We start from the raw sequence: 25,000 nt of genomic DNA on the forward strand, positions 1-25,000 counted from the left end.
TGAGGCTGATGGATGAGGGAGGGGCAAGAGTGATGGTGTGTGAGGCTGATGGATGAGGGAGGGGCAAGAGTGATGGAGTGTGAGGCTGATGGATGAGGGAGGGGCAGGAGTGATGGAGGGTGAGGCTGATGGATGAGGGAGGGGCAAGAGTGATGCTGTGTGAGGCTGATGGATGAGGGAGGGGCAAGAGTGATGGAGTGTGAGGCTGATGGATGAGGGAGGGGCAGGAGTGATGGAGTGTGAGGCTGATGGATGAGGGAGGGGCAAGAGTGATGCTGTGTGAGGCTGATGGATGAGGGAGGGGCAAGAGTGATGGTGTGTGAGGCTGATGGATGAGGGAGGGGCAGGAGTGATGGAGTGTGAGGCTGATGGATGAGGGAGGGGCAAGAGTGATGGTGTGTGAGGCTGATGGATGAGGGAGGGGCAGGAGTGAGGGAGTGTGAGGCTGATGGATGAGGGAGGGGCAAGAGTGATGGTGTGTGAGGCTGATGGATGAGGGAGGGGCAGGAGTGATGGAGTGTGAGGCTGATGGATGAGGGAGGGGCAAGAGTGATGGTGTGTGAGGCTGATGGATGAGGGAGGGGCAAGAGTGATGGAGTGTGAGGCTGATGGATGAGGGAGGGGCAGGAGTGATGGAGGGTGAGGCTGATGGATGAGGGAGGGGCAAGAGTGATGCTGTGTGAGGCTGATGGATGAGGGAGGGGCAAGAGTGATGGAGTGTGAGGCTGATGGATGAGGGAGGGGCAGGAGTGATGGAGTGTGAGGCTGATGGATGAGGGAGGGGCAGGAGTGATGGAGTGTGAGGCTGATGGATGAGGGAGAGGCAGGAGTGAGGGAGTGTGAGGCTGATGGATGAGGGAGGGGCAAGAGTGATGGTGTGTGAGGCTGATGGATGAGGGAGAGGCAGGAGTGATGGTGTGTGAGGCTGATGGATGAGGGAGAGGCAGGAGTGAGGGAGTGTGAGGCTGATGGATGAGGGAGGGGCAAGAGTGATGGAGTGTGAGGCTGATGGATGAGGGAGGGGCAGGAGTGATGGTGTGTGAGGCTGATGGATGAGGGAGAGGCAGGAGTGAGGGAGTGTGAGGCTGATGGATGAGGGAGGGGCAAGAGTGATGGTGTGTGAGGCTGATGGATGAGGGAGGGGCAAGAGTGATGGAGTGTGAGGCTGATGGATGAGGGAGGGGCAGGAGTGATGGAGGGTGAGGCTGATGGATGAGGGAGGGGCAAGAGTGATGGTGTGTGAGGCTGATGGATGAGGGAGGGGCAAGAGTGATGGAGTGTGAGGCTGATGGATGAGGGAGGGGCAGGAGTGATGGAGGGTGAGGCTGATGGATGAGGGAGGGGCAAGAGTGATGCTGTGTGAGGCTGATGGATGAGGGAGGGGCAAGAGTGATGGAGTGTGAGGCTGATGGATGAGGGAGGGGCAGGAGTGATGGAGTGTGAGGCTGATGGATGAGGGAGGGGCAGGAGTGATGGAGTGTGAGGCTGATGGATGAGGGAGGGGCAAGAGTGATGGTGTGTGAGGCTGATGGATGAGGGAGGGGCAAGAGTGATGGAGTGTGAGGCTGATGGATGAGGGAGGGGCAGGAGTGATGGAGTGTGAGGCTGATGGATGAGGGAGGGGCAGGAGTGATGGAGTGTGAGGCTGATGGATGAGGGAGGGGCAGGAGTGATGGTGTGTGAGGTTGATGGATGAGGGAGGGGCAGGAGTGATGGAGTGTGAGGCTGATGGATGAGGGAGGGGCAAGAGTGATGGTGTGTGAGGCTGATGGATGAGGGAGGGGCAAGAGTGATGGAGTGTGAGGCTGATGGATGAGGGAGGGGCAGGAGTGATGGAGGGTGAGGCTGATGGATGAGGGAGGGGCAAGAGTGATGGAGTGTGAGGCTGATGGATGAGGGAGGGGCAAGAGTGATGGAGTGTGATGCTGATGGATGAGGGAGGGGCAGGAGTGATGGAGCGTGAGGCTGATGGATGAGGGAGGGGCAGGAGTGATGGAGTGTGAGGCTGATGGATGAGGGAGGGGCAAGAGTGATGGAGTGTGAGGCTGATGGATGAGGGAGGGGCAAGAGTGATGGAGTGTGAGGCTGATGGATGAGGGAGGGGCAGGAGTGATGGAGTGTGAGGCTGATGGATGAGGGAGGGGCTGGAGTGATGGAGTGTGAGGCTGATGGATGAGGGAGGGGCAGGAGTGATGGAGTGTCAGGCGGATGGATGAGGGAGGGGCAGGAGTGATGGAGTGTGAGGCTGATGGATGAGGGAGGGGCTGGAGTGATGGAGTGTGAGGCTGATGGTTGAGGGAGGGGTATTAGTGATGGAGTGTCAGGCTGATGGATGAGGGAGGGGCAAGAGTGATGGAGTGTGAGGCTGATGGATGAGAGGGGGGGAAATTAGAGAGTTGAGAAAAGTGAGGGGCAGAGATGAGGGGTTAAGGAGGTAAAACAGAATGAAAAGGGGAGTAGGAAGAATGAGTTAAGAAAGAGGAATGCAAAAAAAAGAGTGGAAGTCGAGAAATTGGCAAGAAACACGTGAGAGAGAGAGAGAGAGAGAGAGAGAGAGAGAGAGAGAGAGAGAGAGAGAGAGAGAGAGAGAGAGAGAGAGAGAGAGAGAGAAAGAGAGAGAGAGAGAAACAAAATAGAAGATAATAAACAAGAAAATAAAACAGACGCGAAGAACACTAGAAAAAATTAAAAACAGAAAGACTAAAGGGGAAGTAGAAACCACGAAAAGAGAGATAAAGAAACAAAAATACGCAGACTGAGTAATAAAGTAAGAAGCGAGAGACACTGAGAGATAACGCAAGATAAACATTAAGAGACACTCGTTACTTAGCGAGGTAACTGAGAAGGTCTCTCGGTCTGGTCGAGTCACAGAGCCAAGGACGACCTGCAGGTAATGTCACTCGGAGATACCAGACAGAGGAGGGGGCAGTAATCCCCTTTGGGGGCGCCATCCCCCCTGTTTTCTAAGCTTTTGGACAGCTCATGAATATATAGTGTGAGGGGTGAGGGTTGGGGTTGGTAAGGGAATGGGAGGTAAGGGGTGGGGGTGTTGAGGGAGGTAAGGGGTGGTAAAGGGGGGGAGGTAAGGGATGGGGGTGGTAATGGAAGGGGAGGTAAGGGGAGAAAGCTTTACTGTCTATCTCACAATCTTGTCTATTTTCAGTCATGTTCATGGGGCCTCGAAAGGGGAGATGTGTTTAAAAAAAACGCAAATTTTGGAACGTCGGTTTCTGAACGCTTGCGGTGGAGTAGGTGTGGAGGAGCAGGAGTGAAGGAGCGATTGTGGATGTGTGGAGGAGCAGGTGTGGCAAATCAGGTGTGGAATAACAGGAACGGAAGAACAGGAAAAGGGGGAGGATAGAATGGAAGATTGAATCAGTAGGAACAGATAAGAATTGAGGCATGCAGGAAGGAAAAGAGTAGGTATACAATGGGAAGAAGAATGCAGAATGCAGAGAAGTAAGAGATAACAGGAGGAAACGTTCAACACGGAATTAAATGATAACGCAAAGCATGTACTAGTAGAGTACAGGTAGTACCTACACTGTGAGTACTAGTTGAGTACAGGTAGTACCTACACTGTGAGTATTAGTAGAGTGAAGAGAGTACCTACACTGTGAGTACTAGTAGAGTACAGGTAGTACCTACACTGTGAGTACTAGTAGAGTACAGGTAGTACCTACACTGTGAGTACTAGTAGAGTACAGGTAGTACCTACACTGTGAGTATTAGTAGAGTGAAGAGAGTACCTACACTGTGAGTACTAGTAGAGTACAGGTAGTACCTACACTGTGAGTACTAGTAGAGTACAGGTAGTACCTACACTGAGTACTAGTAGAGTACAGGTAGTACCTACACTGTGAGTATTAGTAGAGTGAAGAGAGTACCTACACTGTGAGTACTAGTAGAGTACAGGTAGTACCTACACTGTGAGCACTAGTAGAGTACAGGTAGTACCTACACTGTGAGTACTAGTAGAGTACAGGTAGTACCTACACTGTGAGTACTAATAGAGTACAGGTAGTACCTACACTGTGAGTACTAGTAGAGTACAGGTAGTACCTACACTGTGAGTACTAGTATAATACAGGTAGTACCTACACTGTGAGTACTAGTAGAGTGCAGGTAGTACCTACACTGTGAGTACTAGTAGAGTGAAGAGAGTACCTACACTGTGAGTACTAGTAGAGTACAGGTAGTACCTACACTGTGAGTACTAGTAGAGTACAGACAGTACCTACACTGTGAGTACTAGTAGAGTACAGGTAGTACCTACACTATGAGTACTAGTAGAGTACAGGTAGTACCTACACTGTGAGTACTAGAAGAGTGAAGAGAGTACCTATACTGAGTACTAGTAGAGTGCAGACAGTACCTACACTGTGAGTACTAGTAGAGTACAGACAGTGCCTACACTGTGAGAACTAGTAGAGTGCAGGTAGTACCTACACTGTGAGTACTAGTAGAGTGAAGAGAGTACCTACACTGTGAGTACTAGTAGAATACAGACAGTACCTACACTGTGAGTACTAGTAGAGTACAGACAGTACCTACACTGTGAGTACTAGTAGAGTGAAGAGAGTATCTACACTGTGAGTACTAGTAGAGTACAGACAGTACCTACACTGTGAGTACTAGTAGAGTACGGGTAATACCTACGCTGTGAGTACTAGTAGAGTACAGACAGTACCTACACTGTGAGTACTAGTAGAGTACAGACAGTACCTACACTGTGAGTACTAGTAGAGTACGGGTAATACATACGCTGAGTACTAGTAGAGTACAGACAGTACCTACGCTGTGAGTACTAGTAGAGTACAGACAGTACCTACACTGTGAGTACTAGTAGAGTACAGACAGTACCTACACTGTGAGTACTAGTAGAGTACGGGTAATACCTACGCTGAGTACTAGTAGAGTACAGACAGTACCTACACTGTGAGTACTAGTAGAGTACAGACAGTACCTACACTGTGAGCACTAGTAGAGCGAAGAGAGTATCTACACTGTGAGTACTAGTATAGTACAGACAGTACCTACACTGTGAGTACTAGTAGAGTACGGGTAATACCTACACTGTGAGTACTAGTAGAGTACAGACAGTACCTACACTGTGAGTACTAGTAGAGTGAAGAGAGTATCTACACTGTGAGTATTAGTAGAGTACAGACAGTACCTACACTGTGAGTATTAGTAGAGTACAGGTAGTACCTACACTGTGAGTACTAGTAGAGTACAGACAGTACCTACACTGTGAGTACTAGTAGAGTGCAGGTAGTACCTACACTGTGAGTACTAGTAGAGTGAAGAGAGTACCTACACTGAGTACTAGTAGAGTACAGGTAGTACCTACACTGTGAGTACTAGTAGAGTACAGACAGCACCTACACTGTGAGTACAAGTAGAATGAAGAGAGTATCTACACTGTGAGTACTAGTAGAGTACAGACAGCACCTACACTGTGAGTACTAGTAGAGTGAAGAAAGTACCTACACTGTGAGTACTAGTTGAGTACAGACAGTACCTACACTGTGAGTACTAGTAGAGTGAAGAGAGTATCTACACTGTGAGTACTAGTAGAGTGAAGAAAGTACCTACACTGTGAGTACTAGAAGAGTACAGACAGCACCTACACTATGAGTACTAGAAGAGTACAGACAGCACCTACACTGTGAGTACTAGTAGAATGAAGAGAGTACCTACACCGAATACTAGCAGAGCGAAGAGAGTACCTACACTGTGAGTACTAGTAGAGTACAGACAGTACCTACACTGTGAGTACTAGCAGAGTGAAGAGAGTACCTACACCGAGTACTAGTAGAGCGAAGAGAGTACCTACACCGAATACTAGCAGAGCGAAGAGAGTACCTACACTGTGAGTACTAGTAGAGTACAGACAGCACTTACACTGTGAGTACTAGTAGAGTACAGACAGTACCTACACTGTGAGTACTAGCAGAGTGAAGAGAGTATCTACACCGAGTACTAGTAGAGTGAAGAGAGTATGTACACTCTAGGTTTATGTAACATAAAGGACTCAAACAAGAGGACCAACTCGGCTTCATATTAACAATGTTTCTAAAAATTTTATTTCCAGTGAAAAAAAATCCTGATACTTTGCAATATATTTTTGTTGTTACATTTTGTAAAGAATTTTGTAGTATTTTTAGGTACTTTTCATTTTTTGGGGGTCAGGTAAAATAAAAATGTTTTTGGTTTTAAACTATTAACTTAAATTAAAGAATGCCCCTCCCCCCCCCCCCAAAAAAAAAATAAAAACATTAGCAATCTCGACTTTGCGTTTCCATGTTTAAATTATTGTGATAATCATTGTTATTTAGTAATGACTATTTGTCGGGCAGTTTTTGTGTCGTCACCTGCGACGCTACACATCCTTGTTTAATATCCATTTTCTTTGTTTGATAGAAAAATGTCGTTTTCTCTCCTTACTGTCAGCTGAACTTGTCTCTTCTCTCTAATACACTCCTCTCTAATACACTTCTCTCTAATACATTTGTCGTTTTACTCGCTATTCCAGTTATCTGGAACACCAGCCACAACTCTTTCCCTATTCCCCCTATCATATACCTACTCCAGACACACAAATCCACCTCATTTCATCTGATAGCAAAGCATTATGCAAAAGAATATTTAATTTTGTGACCCGGAAAATAACTCGAGGAACTTTCCTTAATGAGGTGATTCTCGTGCGGGCGACTGGAAGTTGGTGCGGCTCGGCTGTGTTTAACACGAGGGGAAAGGAGGGTGAGGGGTGGGGGGAACGAGGGGTGAAGGAGGAATCAAGAGAGAATGAGAGAGAGATAGAGAGAGAGGAGAACCACGACACGGTGGGGAAAAACACCTCACCTCTCACAAGCTTCTAGGAAGATCTCTCCATAAGAATTAGTGTCTTGCCCATAGGACGACAGTTCCAGTCAGAATCGAAGATCTAAATAAATTATGGAATTGATGGGGGATTTGAACCCACTACGAGTGAATCCTAAAGCTCACAGCATCTGCGAAATATCTCTCCCCCATCCCCCGTCTCTCCTTCATATTTCAACTCTGTTTACAAATGGGATGTCCGCCCTAACACGGCAGGCGCTGGCGATGTTAATGGCCAAAGTTAGTTAAATGAGGGCTTACCCTAAACAACCATTCTTGTCAAATATTATGCTATAAACTACAAGGAACTGTCAAACACTCACAGCCAAATTACGAGTAATGCCAAACGTGAGTTGCAAAACTACAGTTAGCTGCTGAGGGTTTCCGTGGTTTTCCAGGACATCTCTTAACTGAATCGAGCCAAATCTGGCTGCTGAACCTGCATGTTAACTCTGTCTACTAAGCCTTCCTGGTAAAGCTAATGTGCTAAATCTTCCTAGGAATCCCATGTGCTAAGTCTTATCCGTTACACCTTCCTGTCAAGTCTATCTGCTAAATTTGCATACTAAGTTAATCTACAAAATACATGTGTTCGGTATATCTGCCATGTTTATCTGCTAAATCTACTTGCAGAGTTATCCTTCTAAGTTTACCTTGTTAAATTTATCTACTATGTCATCCAGTAAAGACATATATATATATATATATATATATATATATATATATATATATATATATATATATATATATATATATATATATATATATATATATATATATATATATATATATATACATATATATATATATATATATATATATATATATATATATATAATGTATATATATATATATATATATACATTATATATATATATATATATATACATTATATATATATATATATATATATATATATATATATATATATATATATATATATATATATATATATATATATATATATATAGGGAGAGAGAAAGAGAGAAAGAGAAAGAGAGAGAGAGAGAGAGAGAGAGAGAGAGAGAGAGAGAGAGAGAGAGAGAGAGAGAGAGAGAGAGAGAGAGAGAGAGAGAGAGAGAGAGAGAGAGAGATACATTATATCACCCCCGTGTCGTTCCCAGGGATACATGTGTGAGCAGTGTCGTCGCTCAGAAAATACAGCTTACGTCTCCCTCCATTATTAATAAGAGACCATAACATACATTGTTTATATGGCTGTTTTGGTCGTTCTCAAGTAAGATAAGTGTCACTTGTCATCATTTACGTCTCTGACTTTTGTTTTACTTCTTCCAATTTGAGAAAACAATAGCCAAAACTTTTCTTTGGCGTTTGTAAGGAAATATATATTGTTTTTAAAGACAGAAGAAATTGAAAATATTTTATTGTTAAGAAATGGAAATTCTAATAGAGAGACAGATACACTAATACATACATATATATATATATATATATATATATATATATATATATATATATATATATATATATATATATATATATATATATATATATATATATATATATATATATACATATATATATTCCTATCATTGTTTGCACTTCCTGGAAGCCAATGTAGGGTTTTTGATCCAGGGAACTGCCTTATTTTCCCCCTTGGCTCAGACCTAATGACCTACCATTCTCCAAGTGCTTCATTACCCTTATGGGTTTAGCACTTCCTCATGACTGAATATAAATAATAATAATAATAATAACAATAATAATAATAATAATAATAATAATAATAATAATAATAATAATAATAATAATAATAATAATAATGTTATTAATACTAATAGTAATACTAATACTAATAATAATAATTAATGCACCTCTCCATGTCTCTCATTCCTTCCTTCTCTATAACAAGAAAAAACGTATTTCCACATGACTATACATATACATTATTCTCGGAGAAAGCAACAAAATTTATTCCGAGAAAAGTTTATTCGTGTACTTAATTTTTCATGCGATGCTCTCTCACGAGGCTGCGTCTGCAGTCAGCTGTTCCAGTTGTAAACAAACACGGACAGGAAGAGGAGGCTTCGTGTTTTTGTGCGATGTGAAGACTTTCCACTTTGTTCCCCATAAGAAGACTTAGGTAGCTGAACAAGATTCTGGAAGAACGAGGTTGAAGCTCTGTGGGAGAGCTTTTCGAAGTTCAAAGCTTGTGAATGCTCTTCTTAGAGCGGAAATGCTGGTCTAGCGATGTTCTGCTAAGAACGGTCTACTAGAACATTCCTAAGAGAGAAACGTTGTTCAGTGAAGGCAGAATAAATTCTGATCACTTCCTTTGGACGAAATGTTGATCCAATAAGGCACTCATTAGTGCGAAACGTTGACTCAATAAAGTTCCCTTTAGAGCGAAACGTTCACCTGGAGTTTACCTGGAGCGGGTTTGGGGGGTCAACGCCGTCGCGGCTCGGTCTGAGACCAGGCCTCATGGTGGATCAGGGTCTGATTAACCAGGCTGTTACTACTGGCCGCACGCAAGCTGACGTAGGAACCACAGCCCGGTTGGTCAGGTACTGACTTTAGGTGCCTGTCCAGTGCCATCTTGAAGACAGCCAGGGGTCTATTGGTAATCACCCTTATGTATGTTGGGAATCAATTAACAGTCTTGGGCCCCGGACACTAATTGTGTTGTCTCAGTGTACTCGTGGCACCCCTGCTTTTCATCGGGAGAATGTTGCATCTCCTGCCGAGTCTTTTGCTTTCTTATGGAGATATTTTCGTGTGCAGGTTTGGTACCAATCCTTCCAGGACCTACCAAGTGTATATTATCATGTATCTCTGTCGCCTGCTTTCAAGGGAATACAGATCAAGGACCTTGGCGTTGCCGAAATACAATTTTTGTCTTTAGTTCTGTGGGAAGTACGACCTTCACCCCATTACTTGCTCTCACTGTTCATTTAAAGGGAAAGCGCTAAGCCCGTAGTTGATCATACAAGGCCTATGGAAACGAGGTGCAATTTCGATTTTAATCCTAGGAATAGTACAGAATTTTTTACCAGCATTAGGAAAACGAGAAGTATTTTGTGCTGCTATTTTTTTAAATGGTGTGGAAGCAGTAAACCCCGTGGCTCGGTTGATAGCGAGCTCAGCTCACACGCTGACGGTCCGTAGTTCGATCCCCGGCACGGGTGGCAACGCTGGTCGTGTTTCCTAACGCCTGCTGTCAGGTTCACCTTGCAGTAAGTGGGCACCTGGGTGTTAGTCGATTGTTGTAGGTGGCATCCTGGGGTGGGTAGAATACATCAAATAGATATGGGCCTTGAAATGGGCTGAGGTTGGATAACAGCTCTTAGCCTGTAGGAACGAAAATCCCGTGTGGGTGATTCAAGGAGTGGAGAGGCCTCGATCCTCCGTCCAATGAACGACTTGATAGATCCTAATGGTACGATTGTAGACAACCACGGGTTTAATCTCGCGGCTATTTAATTCTTAAACTAACAGAATTAAGTCTAAACTTGAGTAAGTATAAGTGAATGGAGGCGGAGGGAGGGAGGGTATAGCAAGCGTCGTGCACAAGGAGCAAATTAAGCCACTGTTATCTTGGATCAGACCAAAATGGCTGTGCAAAGTGAGAAGGGATCGAGGGGAAAATGAGCAATTAGGGCACACGATTTCCCCTCACGCGCCTAGATTTCAGAAGAGGGGAGAGGAGGAGGGAATAGGATTGTCTAAATATTCTCCAGTATTGCTTCTTATTGCATAAAAGTCGTTCGTTTCCCCTTAACTACCTCCTCGCTGAGTCTTCATCTCCATAGATTTCGATATTTCTGAAGTCTCCTTCAGCAGCAGCAACAGCCTGGTTGGCCAGGGAAGCAACAGACGAGCCTTGTCCAAGGCCGGGCTCTGGGAGTAGGAAAACTCTCGAAACTCATCAAAGGTATACCAAAGGTACCTCACTTGAGCCTCCAGTCACCCTCCTTCATCAGTCACATCTTGAGCCTCCAGACATCTTGCTTCCATCAGCTCCATCTTGCTACACACTATGAGTGACAGTATTTCCTAGAACCAGGTGATTTACATGCAATGTGCGAGGGAGTAATTCAATTCAGCTCACACTGTCTCGAGACATGTTAGGATTTGTGTTTGTATGTGTGTGTGTGTGTGTGTGTGTGTGTGTGTGTGTGTGTGTGTGTGTGTGTGTGTGTGTGTGTGTGTGTGTGTGTGTGTGTGTGTGTGTGTGTGTGTGGCTAGTACCACCAACTCTCTTGAATGTTATCCACGGCCTCTCTGGCTGGAAGATCCATTACCGCAGAATATTTCCCACAATTCAGTTGCAAGATGAATTCCCTTCCTCTCTCGCTCCTGAATATTCCTTCCCGTGGCACACTCAACTTCCCGTGGCACACTCAACTTCCCGTGGCACACTCAACTTCCCGTGGCAGACTCAGCTTCCCGTGGCAGACTCAACTTCAGGTGGCAGATTCAACTATTGTTCTGGCACTTTGTTCAGCGGTTCAAAGAAGCGGAGGAAGTGTTGAACGTGCTATTGGAAAATTAATAAATATTCTCAGATATTAGGCAATGAAATCTGATTTTTCTAGAGCGGAAAGAAGAAGAAGAAGAAGAAGAAGAAGAAGAAGAAGAAGAAGAAGAAGAAGAAGAAGAAGAAGAAGAAGAAGAAGAAGAAGAAGAAGAGGATGATGATGATGATGATGATGATGATGATGATGATGATGATGATGATGAAGGAACATTAATGTATAGGACTGAAAGACTAGTTAGAAGATTTTCGTACACAGCTTTACGGCACACATGTGGCAACTAGCCAAGGTAGAACACACACACACACACACACACACACACACACACACACACAAACAGGTGTCGATCTGACACAGTTTACAAACACCTGTGGGGGGGGGGGGAAGGAATGTTCAACGCGTACCCAAAACATCACCAAACTGGCAGTGCCCTACGGAGAGGGGATCCCAATCTGCACTAACCCTACTCACTCCAGTACCTCCTAGACGCAGTTTTCTGGCAGGTTCCCTGATTAGGTTAGGTTAAAATGGTGGATAGTGAAGGTCTTCACCGCCGCGACTGTGGGCCAAGGGTAAACATTTGAGTGCTGAAGTGAGATCTGTCAACAGAGAACTGAGAGACACCATCTCCTCGCCAGAAATTGCTGTCAGGGTTATCAACAGAGGTGGGAAATGAGCTCCAATGTTGTGTGTACCCAACTGGAGTCGTTTTCCTTGTGCGGTGTTATTGGTCGTCAGCGGCTTCGTTACGGAAAGCCTGTGTACAGGTCAGGGGATTTATTAAAGGGAAACGTTTTCCCTTGAGTAGTTTCATTACCACAGATGAAGGACTGGGAATAAATCACTAGTGGCGAAACGTTTCCTTCGATAAATATCTCGAACTGTACGCACGTTAACCACGTCACTACACTGGTCGTAGTGACGTGTTAACGTGTGTTTGTGGTGGTGGTTGTGGCACTACTGCTTTGGTAGTAGTTGTGGTTACTTGCCATATTGGGTCTTACTGTTGAGGTTATTTATGCAGTGGGTATTCATGGTTACTACTGTAGTGGTAGTGACGTTTCCTGCGGTTACTGACGCAGCTTACTTCAGTGACAGTGGGTAATTACAATGGTAGTGGTTGGTTCCTGCAAGTGTAGCTGTGGTGGTGGTGGTTGTTGTAGTTACGATAGCTACAGGGATGGGGGGGGGCTGTGGTTGTTACTACATGTGGTTATTGCAAGCACACACACTAGTTTATCGTCCCTTCCCTTTTTCCTTCTCTCCTTCCATCCCCCTTCCATCTCCCTCTCTCCTTCCCTTAACCCCTCCCCCATTCAGTTAACGGATGTTATCACCCTATTCCATCCCATTCCGTTCGCACCATTTAACGCTGTTCATCTTCTGCGAACGCCCACCGGGGCAATTCTCTCCCCTTTCTGCTCCTCGCCCCCTTCTACACCTCTCCCTTTCCTCCCTCTATATCGCTTCACACCTCATTTATCACCCTTCTCTCTCTCTCTCTCTCTCTCTCTCTCTCTCTCTCTCTCTCTCTCTCTCTCTCTCTCTCTCTCTCTCTCTCTCTCTCTCTCTCTCTCTCTCTCTCTCTCTTTCTCTCCCTTCCTCCCTTCATTTTGACGTTTCGCCCACTCAGAGCGAAACACTGTTACATTGTCTTACCAGTTCCAGTTCCCAGTATACTCCCAGCACACTTTCCCAGCACTGGGTCAGTGCAATCAGAGGCAATCACGTTTGATCCGAGGAATGGGGGGAAAAGGGAGGTGGGGGTTGCTCTGATGTCTCGGATCAAGAGCCCTTGATGAGCATCCAGTAGTGCAGGGGCAAGCCAGACGCAGGTCGCCAACATTGACAGCCTTTTTGAACGGGCTATCAGTCAGAGAGCTTGGACTACAAGCTCCGTGGGTAGAGGAGACCTCGACCTGAAGATCTACAGAGAGCGAAGCATGACTCAATAAAGCTCAACACAGAGCCAAACAGGATAAAGCTCTACAGAGCCAGACATGATAAAGCCAAACACGACTCGATAATGCTCTGCACAGAGCGAAACGTTGCCACCATGAAAGCTCACTTTACCCTCCCCCCCTCCCTTCCACCGAAACCGTGTGATGGCAGCTCCTAAGGCGTCACTGAACTTTTCTCTCGGGATTTACGACTTCGCGCTGACGCCAAATCCCTCCCGACGCGGCAGGTAAGTTTAACAGAGTCGTGTGTGTAAGTTTATTCAGGTATACACAAATGCAGTTACATAGAATTATCATACATAGCAGCATATGTGTGGAGAACCCAGGATAACACCCTCCTCCCACCAAAAAAAAAGGTCAGAGTGACTTTATTTGCATTGGGGTCCTGTGTGTGTTTATCAGGGCAGAGCCTAACTTAACTCACTCTAGCCTAACTTAACTCACTCTAACTTAACTCACTCTAGCCTAACTTAACTCACTCTAACTTAACTCACTCTAGCCTAACTTAACTCACTCTAGCCTAACTTAACTCACTCTAACTTAACTCACTCTAGCCTAACTTAACTCACTCTAACTTAACTCACTCTAGCCTAACTTAACTCACTCTAGCCTAACTTAACTCACTCTAGCCTAACTTAACTTACTCTAGCCTAATTTAACTCACTGTAGCCTAACTTAACTCACTCTAACCTAACTTAACTTATTCTAGCCTAACTTAACTCACTCTAGCCTAACTTAACTCACTCTAACTTAACTCACTCTAGCCTAACTTAACTCACTCTAACTTAACTCACTCTAGCCTAACTTAACTCATTCTAACAAAACTCACTCTAGCCTAACTTACTCTAACCTAACTTAACTCACTCTAGCCTAACTTAACTCCCTCTAACATAACTCGCTCTAACGTAACTTAACTCACTCTAACCTCACTTAACTCACTCTAACATAACTCACTCTAACCTAACTTAACTCACTCTAACATAACTCACTCTAACCTAACTTAACTCACTCTAACATAACTCACTCTAACCTAACTTAACTCACTCTAACATAACTCACTCTAACCTAACTTAACTCACTCTAGCCTAACTTAACTCACTCTAGCCTAACTTAACTCACTCTAACCTAACTTTACTCACTCTAACTTAACTCACTCTAGCCTAACTTAACTCACTCTTGCCTAACGTAACTCCTTCTAGCCTAACTTAACTCACTCTAGCCTAACTTAACTCACTCTAACCTAACTTACTCTAACCTAACTTAACTCATTCTAGCCTAACTTAACTCACTCTAACCTAATTTAACTCACTCTAACCTAAGGTAACTCACTCTAGGCTAACTTAACTCTAACCTAACTTACTCTAGCCTAACTTAACTCACTCTAGCCTTACTTAACTCACTCTAACATAACTCACTCTAACCTAACTTAACTCACTCTAACATAACTCACTCTAACCTAACTCACCCTAGCCTAACTTAACTCTAACCTAACTCCCTCTAACCTACCTTAACTCACTCTAACCTAACTTAACTCACTCTAACCTAACTTAACTTTTCTAACATAACTCACTCTAACCTAACTTAACTTTTCTAACATAACTCACTCTAACCTAACTTAACTCACTCTAACCTAATATAACTCACTCTATCCTAACTTAACTCACTCTAGCCTAACTTAACTCACTCTAACCTAACTTAACTCACTCTAACCTAACTTAATTCACTCTAACCTAATATAACTCACTCTATCCTAACTTAACTCACTCTAGCCTAACTTAACTCACTCTAACCTAAGGTAACTCACTCTAGGCTAACTTAACTCTAACCTAACTTACTCTAACCTAACTTAACTCACTCTAGCCTAACTTAACTCACTCTAACATAACTCACTCTAGCCTAACTTAACTCACTCTAACCTAACTTTACCTAAACTGGCGTGGAAGCACATGTGTTAAAATGATACAAAAATACAAAAGAACTCTTCAAAACACTACAAAAACACTACAAAAATACTACAAAAACACTACAAAAATACTACAAAAACACTACAAAAATACTACAAAAACACTACAAAAATACTACAAAAACACTACAAAAATACTACAAAAATACTACAAAAATACTACAAAAACACTACAAAAATACTACAAAAATTCTACAAAAATACTACAAAAACACTACAAAAATACTACAAAAACACTGCAAAAATACTACAAAAACACTACAAAAATACTACAAAAATACTACAAAAATACTACAAAAATACTACAAAAACACTACAAAAATACTACAAAAATACTACAAAAATACTAGAAAAACACTACAAAAATACTACAAAAACACTGCAAAAATACTACAAAAACACTACAAAAATACTACAAAAATGCTACAAAAATACTACAAAAATATTACAAAAATACTACAAAAACACTACAAAAATACTACAAAAATACTACAAAAACACTGCAAAAATACTACAAAAATACTACAAAAACACTGCAAAAATACTACAAAAATACTACAAAAACACTACAAAAATACTACAAAAATACTACAAAAATACTACAAGTACTACAACCTTAAAAACACTACAAAATACTACAAAACACTACAAAAACACTTCAAAAATACTTAAAACACTACTAAAACACTTCAAAAATACTTAAAGCACTACAAAAACACTTCAAAAATACTTAAAACACTACAAAAACACTTCAAAAATACTTAAAACACTACTAAAACACTTCAAAAATACTTAAAGCACTACAAAAACACTTCAAAAATACTTAAAACACTACTAAAACACTTCAAAAATACTTAAAACACTACTAAAACACTTCAAAAATACTTAAAGCACTACAAAAACACTTCAAAAATACTTAAAACACTACTAAAACACTTCAAAAATACTTAAAGCACTACAAAAACACTTCAAAAATACTTAAAACACTACTAAAAAACTTCAAAAATACTTAAAGCACTGCAAAAACACTTCAAAAATACTTAAAGCACTACTAAAACACTTCAAAAATACTTAAAACACTACTAAAACACTTCAAAAATACTTAAAGCACTACAAAAACACTTCAAAAATACTTAAAACACTACTAAAACACTTCAAAAATACTTAAAGCACTACAAAAACACTTCAAAAATACTTAAAACACTACTAAAACACTTCAAAAATACTTAAAACACTACTAAAACACTTCAAAAATACTTAAAGCACTACAAAAACACTTCAAAAATACTTAAAACACTACAAAAACACTTCAAAAATACTTAAAACACTACTAAAACACTTCAAAAATACTTAAAGCACTACAAAAACACTTCAAAAATACTTAAAACACTACTAAAACACTTCAAAAATACTTAAAACACTACTAAAACACTTCAAAAATACTTAAAGCACTACAAAAACACTTCAAAAATACTTAAAACACTACTAAAACACTTCAAAAATACTTAAAACACTACTAAAACACTTCAAAAATACTTAAAGCACTACAAAAACACTTCCAAAATACTTAAAACACTACTAAAACACTTCAAAAATACTTAAAGCACTACAAAAACACTTCAAAAATACTTAAAACACTACTAAAACACTTCAAAAATACTTAAAACACTACTAAAACACTTCAAAAATACTTAAAGCACTACAAAAACACTTCAAAAATACTTAAAGCACTACTAAAACACTTCAAAAATACTTAAAACTACTAAAACACTTCAAAAATACTAAAAGCACTACAAAAATACTTCAAAAATACTTAAAACACTACTAAAACACTTCGAAAATACTAAAAGCAGCGTAAAAACACTATAAAATCACTAGAAAACTACAAAAAAAAAAAAAAAAAAAAACTACGAAATTACAAAAACTGCTGCAAAACCCTCTAAAAGCAAATAAAAACAATACAAAAATACCCGAAAGCACAACAAAACACAATACTTCAAAAACATTACAAAAACACTACAAAAACACTACTAAACACTACAAAAACACTACAAAAACACTACAAAAACACTACAAAAACATTACAAAAACACTACAAAAACACTACAAAAACATTACAAAAACACTACAAAAACATTACAAAAACATTACAAAAACACGACAAAAACACTACAAAAACATTACAAAAACACTACAAAAACACTACAAAAACATTACAAAAACATTACAAAAACACTACAAAAACACTACAAAAACACTACAAAAACACTACAAAAACATTACAAAAACACTACAAAAACACTACAAAAACATTACAAAAACACTACAAAAACACTACTAAAACACTACAAAAACACTACAAAAACACTACAAAAACACTACAAAAACATTACAAAAACACTACAAAAACACTACAAAAACATTACAAAAACACTACAAAAACATTACAAAAACAATACAAAAACACTACAAAAACACTACAAAAACACTACAAAAACACTACAAAAACACTACAAAAACACTACAAAAACATTACAAAAACACTACAAAAACATTACAAAAACACTACAAAAACACTACAAAAACACTACAAAAACATTACAAAAACACTACAAAAACACTACAAAAACACTACAAAAACACTACAAAAACATTACAAAAACACTACAAAAACATTACAAAAACACTACAAAAACACTACAAAAACACTACAAAAACACTACAAAAACACTACAAAAACACTACAAAAACACTACAAAAACACTACAAAAACATTACAAAAACACTACAAAAACACTACAAAAACACTACAAAAACATTACAAAAACACTACAAAAACATTACAAAAACACTACAAAAACACTACAAAAACACTACAAAAACACTACAAAAACACTACAAAAACACTACAAAAACACTACAAAAACGCTTGACAGACTGAACACATCTTGAGGCTGAGGGACTGACAGCGCCTGAACACTCCCTACACGCCAGGATGATTTCTCTCTGTATTGGACCGATAAAACCATTTCCTGGTGAAAGTTTCCGCGATGTAGACACCTGGAGAAAAGCACTTGGGTCTACCTGTCTACCTACCTACCTAACTACCTGCCTGCCTGCCTGCCTGCCTGCCTACCTACTTACCTGCCTGCCTGTCTGCCTGCCTTCCTGCCTGCCTGCCTACCTACCTGCCTACCTACCTGCCTACCTACCTGCCTGCCTGCCTGCCTGCCTACCTACCTACTTACCTGTCTGCCTGCCTTCCTGCCTGCCTGCCTACCTACCTGCCTACCTACCTGCCTACCTACCTGCCTGCCTGCCTGCCTGCCTACCTACCTACTTACCTGTCTGCCTGCCTTCCTGCCTGCCTGCCTACCTACCTGCCTACCTACCTGCCTACCTACCTGCCTGCCTGCCTGCCTGCCTACCTACCTACTTACCTGTCTGCCTGCCTTCCTGCCTGCCTGCCTACCTACCTGCCTACCTACCTGCCTACCTACCTGCCTGCCTGCCTGCCTGCCTACCTACCTACTTACCTGTCTGCCTGCCTTCCTGCCTGCCTACCTACCTACTTACCTGCCTGCCTGCCTGCCTGCCTACTTACCTTCCTGCCTACCTACCTACCTACCTACCTATCTACCTACTTACCTACCTACCTACCTACCTACCTACCTACCTACCTACCTACCTACCTACCTCCAGGTAGGTAGACCCAAGTGGCGCACTAAGGCTTTATTCGCGGACTTGAAAGTCCACAGCGAGTCTGTCTACTGGATACAACTATCGACGTCTACTGTACCCAGTCGTTTTACTCGACGTTTTACCGTGGCAGCGTTTCGCAACGGCTTGACAAAGCTCCTGGAGAGAGAAACGTTGCCACAGTAAAATATCGCATTAGTTGTACATATGTCTATTTACGTAAAAATAACTGAAAAAACAGAAAACTAACTTAATCTAACCTGACTCACGAAATCGTAATGACACGATTGCAAACAAACTATACCACGGGCGGGGATAGAACCCGCGGTCAGAGAGTCTCAAAACTCCACTGGCCACTGGACCAGCTAGCCACAATAAGATTCATCCAACTAGGTATATTTCTACACCATAGGAAGGTTAGCATAGGCCACCACTGTTACTACAAATGCAAGTTTTTACAGACGAATCTCCAGCTAGCGTGGCCGTGACGAACTCTATCTCAAGTCCCCTCAAAGCTAGCTGGTTCAGTGGCTAACGCGACGGTCTGGAGATTTGAGACTCTCTGATCGCGGGTTCCATCCGCGCCCGTGGTATGGTTTCTAACCTAACCTAACCTAACTTAACCTAACCTAGCTTAACCTAACCTAACCTAACCTAACCTAATCTAACCTAATCTAACCTAACCTAACCTAACCTAACCTAACCTAACTTAAGCTAACCTAACCTAACTTAATCTAACCTAACCTAACCTAACCTAGCCTAATCTAATCTAACCTAACCTAACCTAACCTAACCTAACTTAAACTTAACCTAACCTAACCTAACCTAACTTAACCTAACCTAACCTAACCTAACCTAACTTAAACTTACCCTAACCTAACCTAACCTAACTTAAACTTACCCTAACCTAACCTAACCTAACCTAATCTAACATAACCTAACCTAACATAACATAATCTAATCTAAAGTGGCCTAGAATAACGACTCTTATTTTCATTTGGTAGAAGCTTAGGTTAGGTAAGGTTAGGTAAGGTTAAGTTAGGTTAGGTTAGGCTAGGTTAGGTTAGGTTAGGTTAGGTTAGGTTAGGTTAGGTTAGGTTAGGTTAGGTTAGGTTAGGTTAGGCTAGGTTAGGTTAGGTTAGGAAAGATTCGTCAGGAAACAGGACAAGTGTTTCCTGACGCAAGGGGTCTTAAATCATATGATGACCCGCCACTGGAGGTTTTGGTCATTTGACCGAGGCCTTCCACTGGCTTACCGGGATGAAGTCAACGAACTACTGTGTATGTGTGTGTGTGGGTAAACTCCCGTCCAGCTTCCTAGACAGGTTGTGGAGGGATGAGTGACGTTATCTTACATTATCTATGCGCGTCCTTAATGCTGTACCAATATTCTGCCTGTGTTGTGATGGCAAGTGACAGGTTTATTTTCCAGCACAGGAAAACAGCAGTTCACCTGTCTGTTAAAACTGGGGATAACCAGTGCTGAGGATCACCAGTGTTGAGGATCACTTGCTTTGAGGATCACCAGCTTTGAGGATCACCTGCTCTGAGAATTACTTGCTTTGAAGATCACCAGCTCTAAGGATCACTTGCTTTGAGGACCACCAGCTTTGAGGATCACCAGCTCTGGGAATTACTTGCTTTGAAGATCACCAGCTCTAAGGATCACTTGCTTTGAGGATCACCAGCTCTGGGAATTACTTGCTTTGAAGATCACTAGCTCTAAGGATCACTTGCTTTGAGGATCACCAGCTCTGGGAATTACTTGCTTTGAAGATCACCAGCTCTAAGGATCACTTGCTTTGAGGACCACCAGCTTTGAGGATCACCAGCTCTGGGAATTACTTGCTTTGAAGATCACCAGCTCTAAGGATCACTTGCTTTGAGGACCACCAGCTTTGAGGATCACCAGCTCTGAGAATTACTTGCTTTGAAGATCACCAGCTCTAAGGATCACTTGCTTTGAGGATCACCAGCTCTGGGAATTACTTGCTTTGAAGATCACCAGCTCTAAGGATCACTTGCTTTGAGGACCACCAGCTTTGAGGATCACCAGCTCTGGGAATTACTTGCTTTGAAGATCACCAGCTCTAAGGATCACTTGCTTTGAGGACCACCAGCTTTGAGGATCACCAGCTCTGGGAATTACTTGCTTTGAAGATCACCAGCTCTAAGGATCACTTGCTTTGAGGATCACCAGCTTTGAGGACCACCAGCTTTGAAGATCACCAGCTCTAAGGATCAATTGCTTTGAGGATCACCATCTCTGAGGATCACGTTATATTCCCTTGATCAAAACCCCACCACCGGCATCAAGACACGACCCTTGATATGTCCACAATCAACACACACCAGTAGGAACATCAGTCAAAACTATTTTTTCAGAAACCGGCGTACCGAGTCGACAGGTAAATTTACATAATTTATACATTTATATGATTTGAATAAATTTACTTACCCAGAGAAATAATTTGTTCTTACTCCAATAAATTAAAGATTTGTGTCATTCTAGTCGGGGAAGAATTTATTAGTTATAAAATAATTTAGATAAGATGGTAGGTAATTAATTACGACAAGGATATATATATATATATATATATATATATATATATATATATATATATATATATATATATATATATATATATATATATATATATATATATATATATACCGAGAAGCGTATAATCTCTCAGTATAATACTAATAATAATAATAATAATAATAATAATAATAATAATAATAATAATAATAATAATAATTATAATAATAATAATAATAATAATAATAATAATAATAATAATAATAATAATAATAATAATAATTATAATAATAATAATAATAATAATAATAATAATAATAATAATAATAATAATAATAATAATTATAATAATAATAATTATAATAATAATAATAATAATAATAATAATAATAATAATAATAATAATAATAATAATTATAATAATAATAATAATAATAATAATAATAATAATAATAATAATAATAATAATATTAATAATAATAATAATCTTTATCTCTACAAGTACATGTACAAGGTATACAGACCATCGCTGACATCACACACTACTATATAGAAAGCAAATTAGGTCAATTTTGTCCCCCAGGATGCCACCCACACCAGCCGACTAACACCCAAGTACCTATTTTACTGCTAGGTGAACGTGGACAGCAGGTGTCTCAAGGAAACACGTCGTAATGGCTCCGCCCGTACCGGGGATCGACCCCGGATTTCAGTGTGTGTGAGCTCGGTGCGCTAACAATAGTTATGGTATATACACACTAAAAGGTATATGTCTCTCGGTATAATTATATACACTGTTAGTTTATATTCATCACAGTTTTAGTGATTTAAGTATTGTTGATCTGGTGGTGAACAGGTGACATGCATCCTTAAACCTTTGGATCAAGAGCCCTTAATCAGCATCAAGAGCCCTTTAACAGCATCAAGATATCTTAATCATCATCAAGAGACCTTTAACAGCATCAAGAGACCTTAATCAGCATCAAGAGCCCTTTAACAGCATCAAGATACCTTAATCAGCATCAAGAGCCCTTTAACAGCATCAAGATCTCTTTAACAGCATCAAGAACCCTTGAACAGCATCAAGATCTCTTTAACAGCATCAAGATCTCTTTAACAGCATCAAGAGCCCTTTAACAGCATCAAGGCACCTCCACTCGAAGGGAATCAGAGACTGAACGAAGGATTTGGGATGACTGGAGTGAAAGTGAATCGAATTGAACGAAGCATTCAGAGAATCGGGATTTGCAATTAAACCAATTAAACACCAGCTGTTTAACAGATTAATAATATAACCCCACCTTTCTTATATCTATAATTTAAAGCTGAAAAAAAATACATCAAGCTAAATTATAATCACGGAATAATTTTCTGAACCTAAGTTTTATTGTTATTGTCCTTAAATTGTGGGTTATTAAGAGCAAGGAATGGTGAGGATGTACTCTATAACCCATACGGATTTACCGCTTGTTTTTAATATATTAATATCAGGGTAGTGGTCGCAGTTACGTGGTCACTTTTAATGAAGAGGCTTCACCCATGCAGGGGATTAATCAAGTTACTTTTATGGAAGAGGTTTCACCCATGCAGGGGATTAATCAAGTTACTTTTAATGAAGAGGTTTCACCCATGCAGGGGATTAATCAAGTCACTTTTAATGAAGAGGTTTCACCCATGCAGGGGATTAATCAAGTCACTTTTAATGAAGAGGTTTCACCCATGCAGGGGATTAATCAAGTTACTTTTAACGAAGAGGTTTCACCCATGCAGGGGATTAATCAAGTTACTTTTAACGAAGAGGTTTCACCCATGCAGGGGATTAATCAAGTTACTTTTAATGAAGAGGTTTCACCCATGCAGGGGATTAATCAAGTCACTTTTAATGAAGAGGTTTCACCCATGCAGGGGATTAATCAAGTCACTTTTAATGAAGAGGTTTCACCCATGCAGGGGATTAATCAAGTTACTTTTAATGAAGAGGTTTCACCCATGCAGGGGATTAATCAAGTCACTTTTAATGAAGAGGTTTCACCCATGCAGGGGATTAATCAAGTCACTTTTAATGAAGAGGTTTCACCCATGCAGGGGATTAATCAAGTTACTTTTAACGAAGAGGTTTCACCCATGCAGGGGATTAATCAAGTTACTTTTAACGAAGAGGTTTCACCCATGCAGGGGATTAATCAAGTTACTTTTAACGAAGAGGTTTCACCCATGCAGGGGATTAATCAAGTTACTTTTAACGAAGAGGTTTCACCCATGCAGGGGATTAATCAAGTTACTTTTAATGAAGAGGTTTCACCCATGCAAGGGATTAATCAAGTTACTTTTATTGAAGAGGTTTCACCCATGCAAGGGATTAATCAAGTTACTTTTATTGAAGAGGTTTCACCCATGCAGGGGATTAATCAAGTTACTTTTAATGAAGAGGTTTCACCCATGCAGGGGATTAATCAAGTTACTTTTAACGAAGAGGTTTCACTATGCACTCTAAGCGACTTTACTGATATGCATCACCCACAAAGGGATTTTATCAAGTCCAGCATATGTGTATGACCTGATGAAGCCACTTTGTGTTCGAAACATCGTCAATGCAACTTTCGTATGACCACACTTTTGTCTATCTCACTGAACTGCTCTTCAAAAATAGCAAATCCTCGATCTCAGATCGATGTCACCCGCGTGACACGTCAGAACAACATCACCAAAAAAAAAAAAAAAAAAAAAGTAAACTGAAATGCGGAAGACTTCGCTACATGTTTATTAAGTTTAAATCGTTTCGTAAGAAAATTAATATATGCTGAGTTATCAACAGTGTATTACATAAAAAAAGAAGAAAGCAACATTTGAAATAGCTCCGTAGTATCCCATCAACACTTTGGTGATCTGTCAGGAGTAGTATCCCTGTCTAGACACATCCATCACTGGAGTGTCTCCCAGTATTCCAGCCTCTATTCAGTGCCTAAAGGGGGAGATTCAATACTCATGAGGGCTCATGCTTTATTGGGTTTGTTTATCCTCTCGCGAGCGGTGGCTTATGAAGGCTCGAGAGACGTGTGTTAGAGAGCCTGTAGACACACACCCGTCAGTCGTGTGCTTTCACAGCCTGTGAACGCACACGTCGCTCCTATTTACACTCTGTGAACACTATTTCGATTGTGTTCACGGCCTGTCCGTCTGTGACAGGCGGGAGACGAAGAGATTTCCTCTCCCGCACGTTAATTCACGCAATTTTGTATCGTACATATTGTTTGAAGACGTACCTTTTTACACTTGACGAGGGCGATGATAGTGATGAGGTTGCCTGGTACTCCTAGCACAATGAAGAGGACACAGCAGAAGACAGCGAAGTCGAGAAGGTGCGGCGGGTAGTCCGCGAAGAGCGTTTCTCTGCCGTTGGTGACGTTGGCTAGGTTGGTGGTGACGCTAGGGTGGTGATGGTAACTCAGGT

General features: G+C 41.1%; 1 protein-coding gene across 2 annotated transcripts in view; it reads right to left on the reverse strand.

Annotated features, from left to right (window-relative positions):
- LOC128685824 (G-protein coupled receptor moody-like) overlaps window positions 1–25,000 on the reverse strand; it is a 377,281-nt gene that overhangs the window by 261,434 nt on the left and 90,847 nt on the right. For both annotated transcript variants that reach the window (XM_070087778.1, XM_070087782.1), the window contains exon 2: window positions 24,813–25,000. This exon is cut by the window's right edge and continues 911 nt beyond it. In XM_070087778.1, coding sequence (XP_069943879.1) covers window positions 24,813–25,000 — 188 coding nt within the window. The remainder of the gene's footprint in view (window positions 1–24,812) is intronic.

Source organism: Cherax quadricarinatus, chromosome 23, assembly GCF_038502225.1.
Source record: "Cherax quadricarinatus isolate ZL_2023a chromosome 23, ASM3850222v1, whole genome shotgun sequence".
NCBI classification, from domain to species: domain Eukaryota; kingdom Metazoa; phylum Arthropoda; class Malacostraca; order Decapoda; family Parastacidae; genus Cherax; species Cherax quadricarinatus.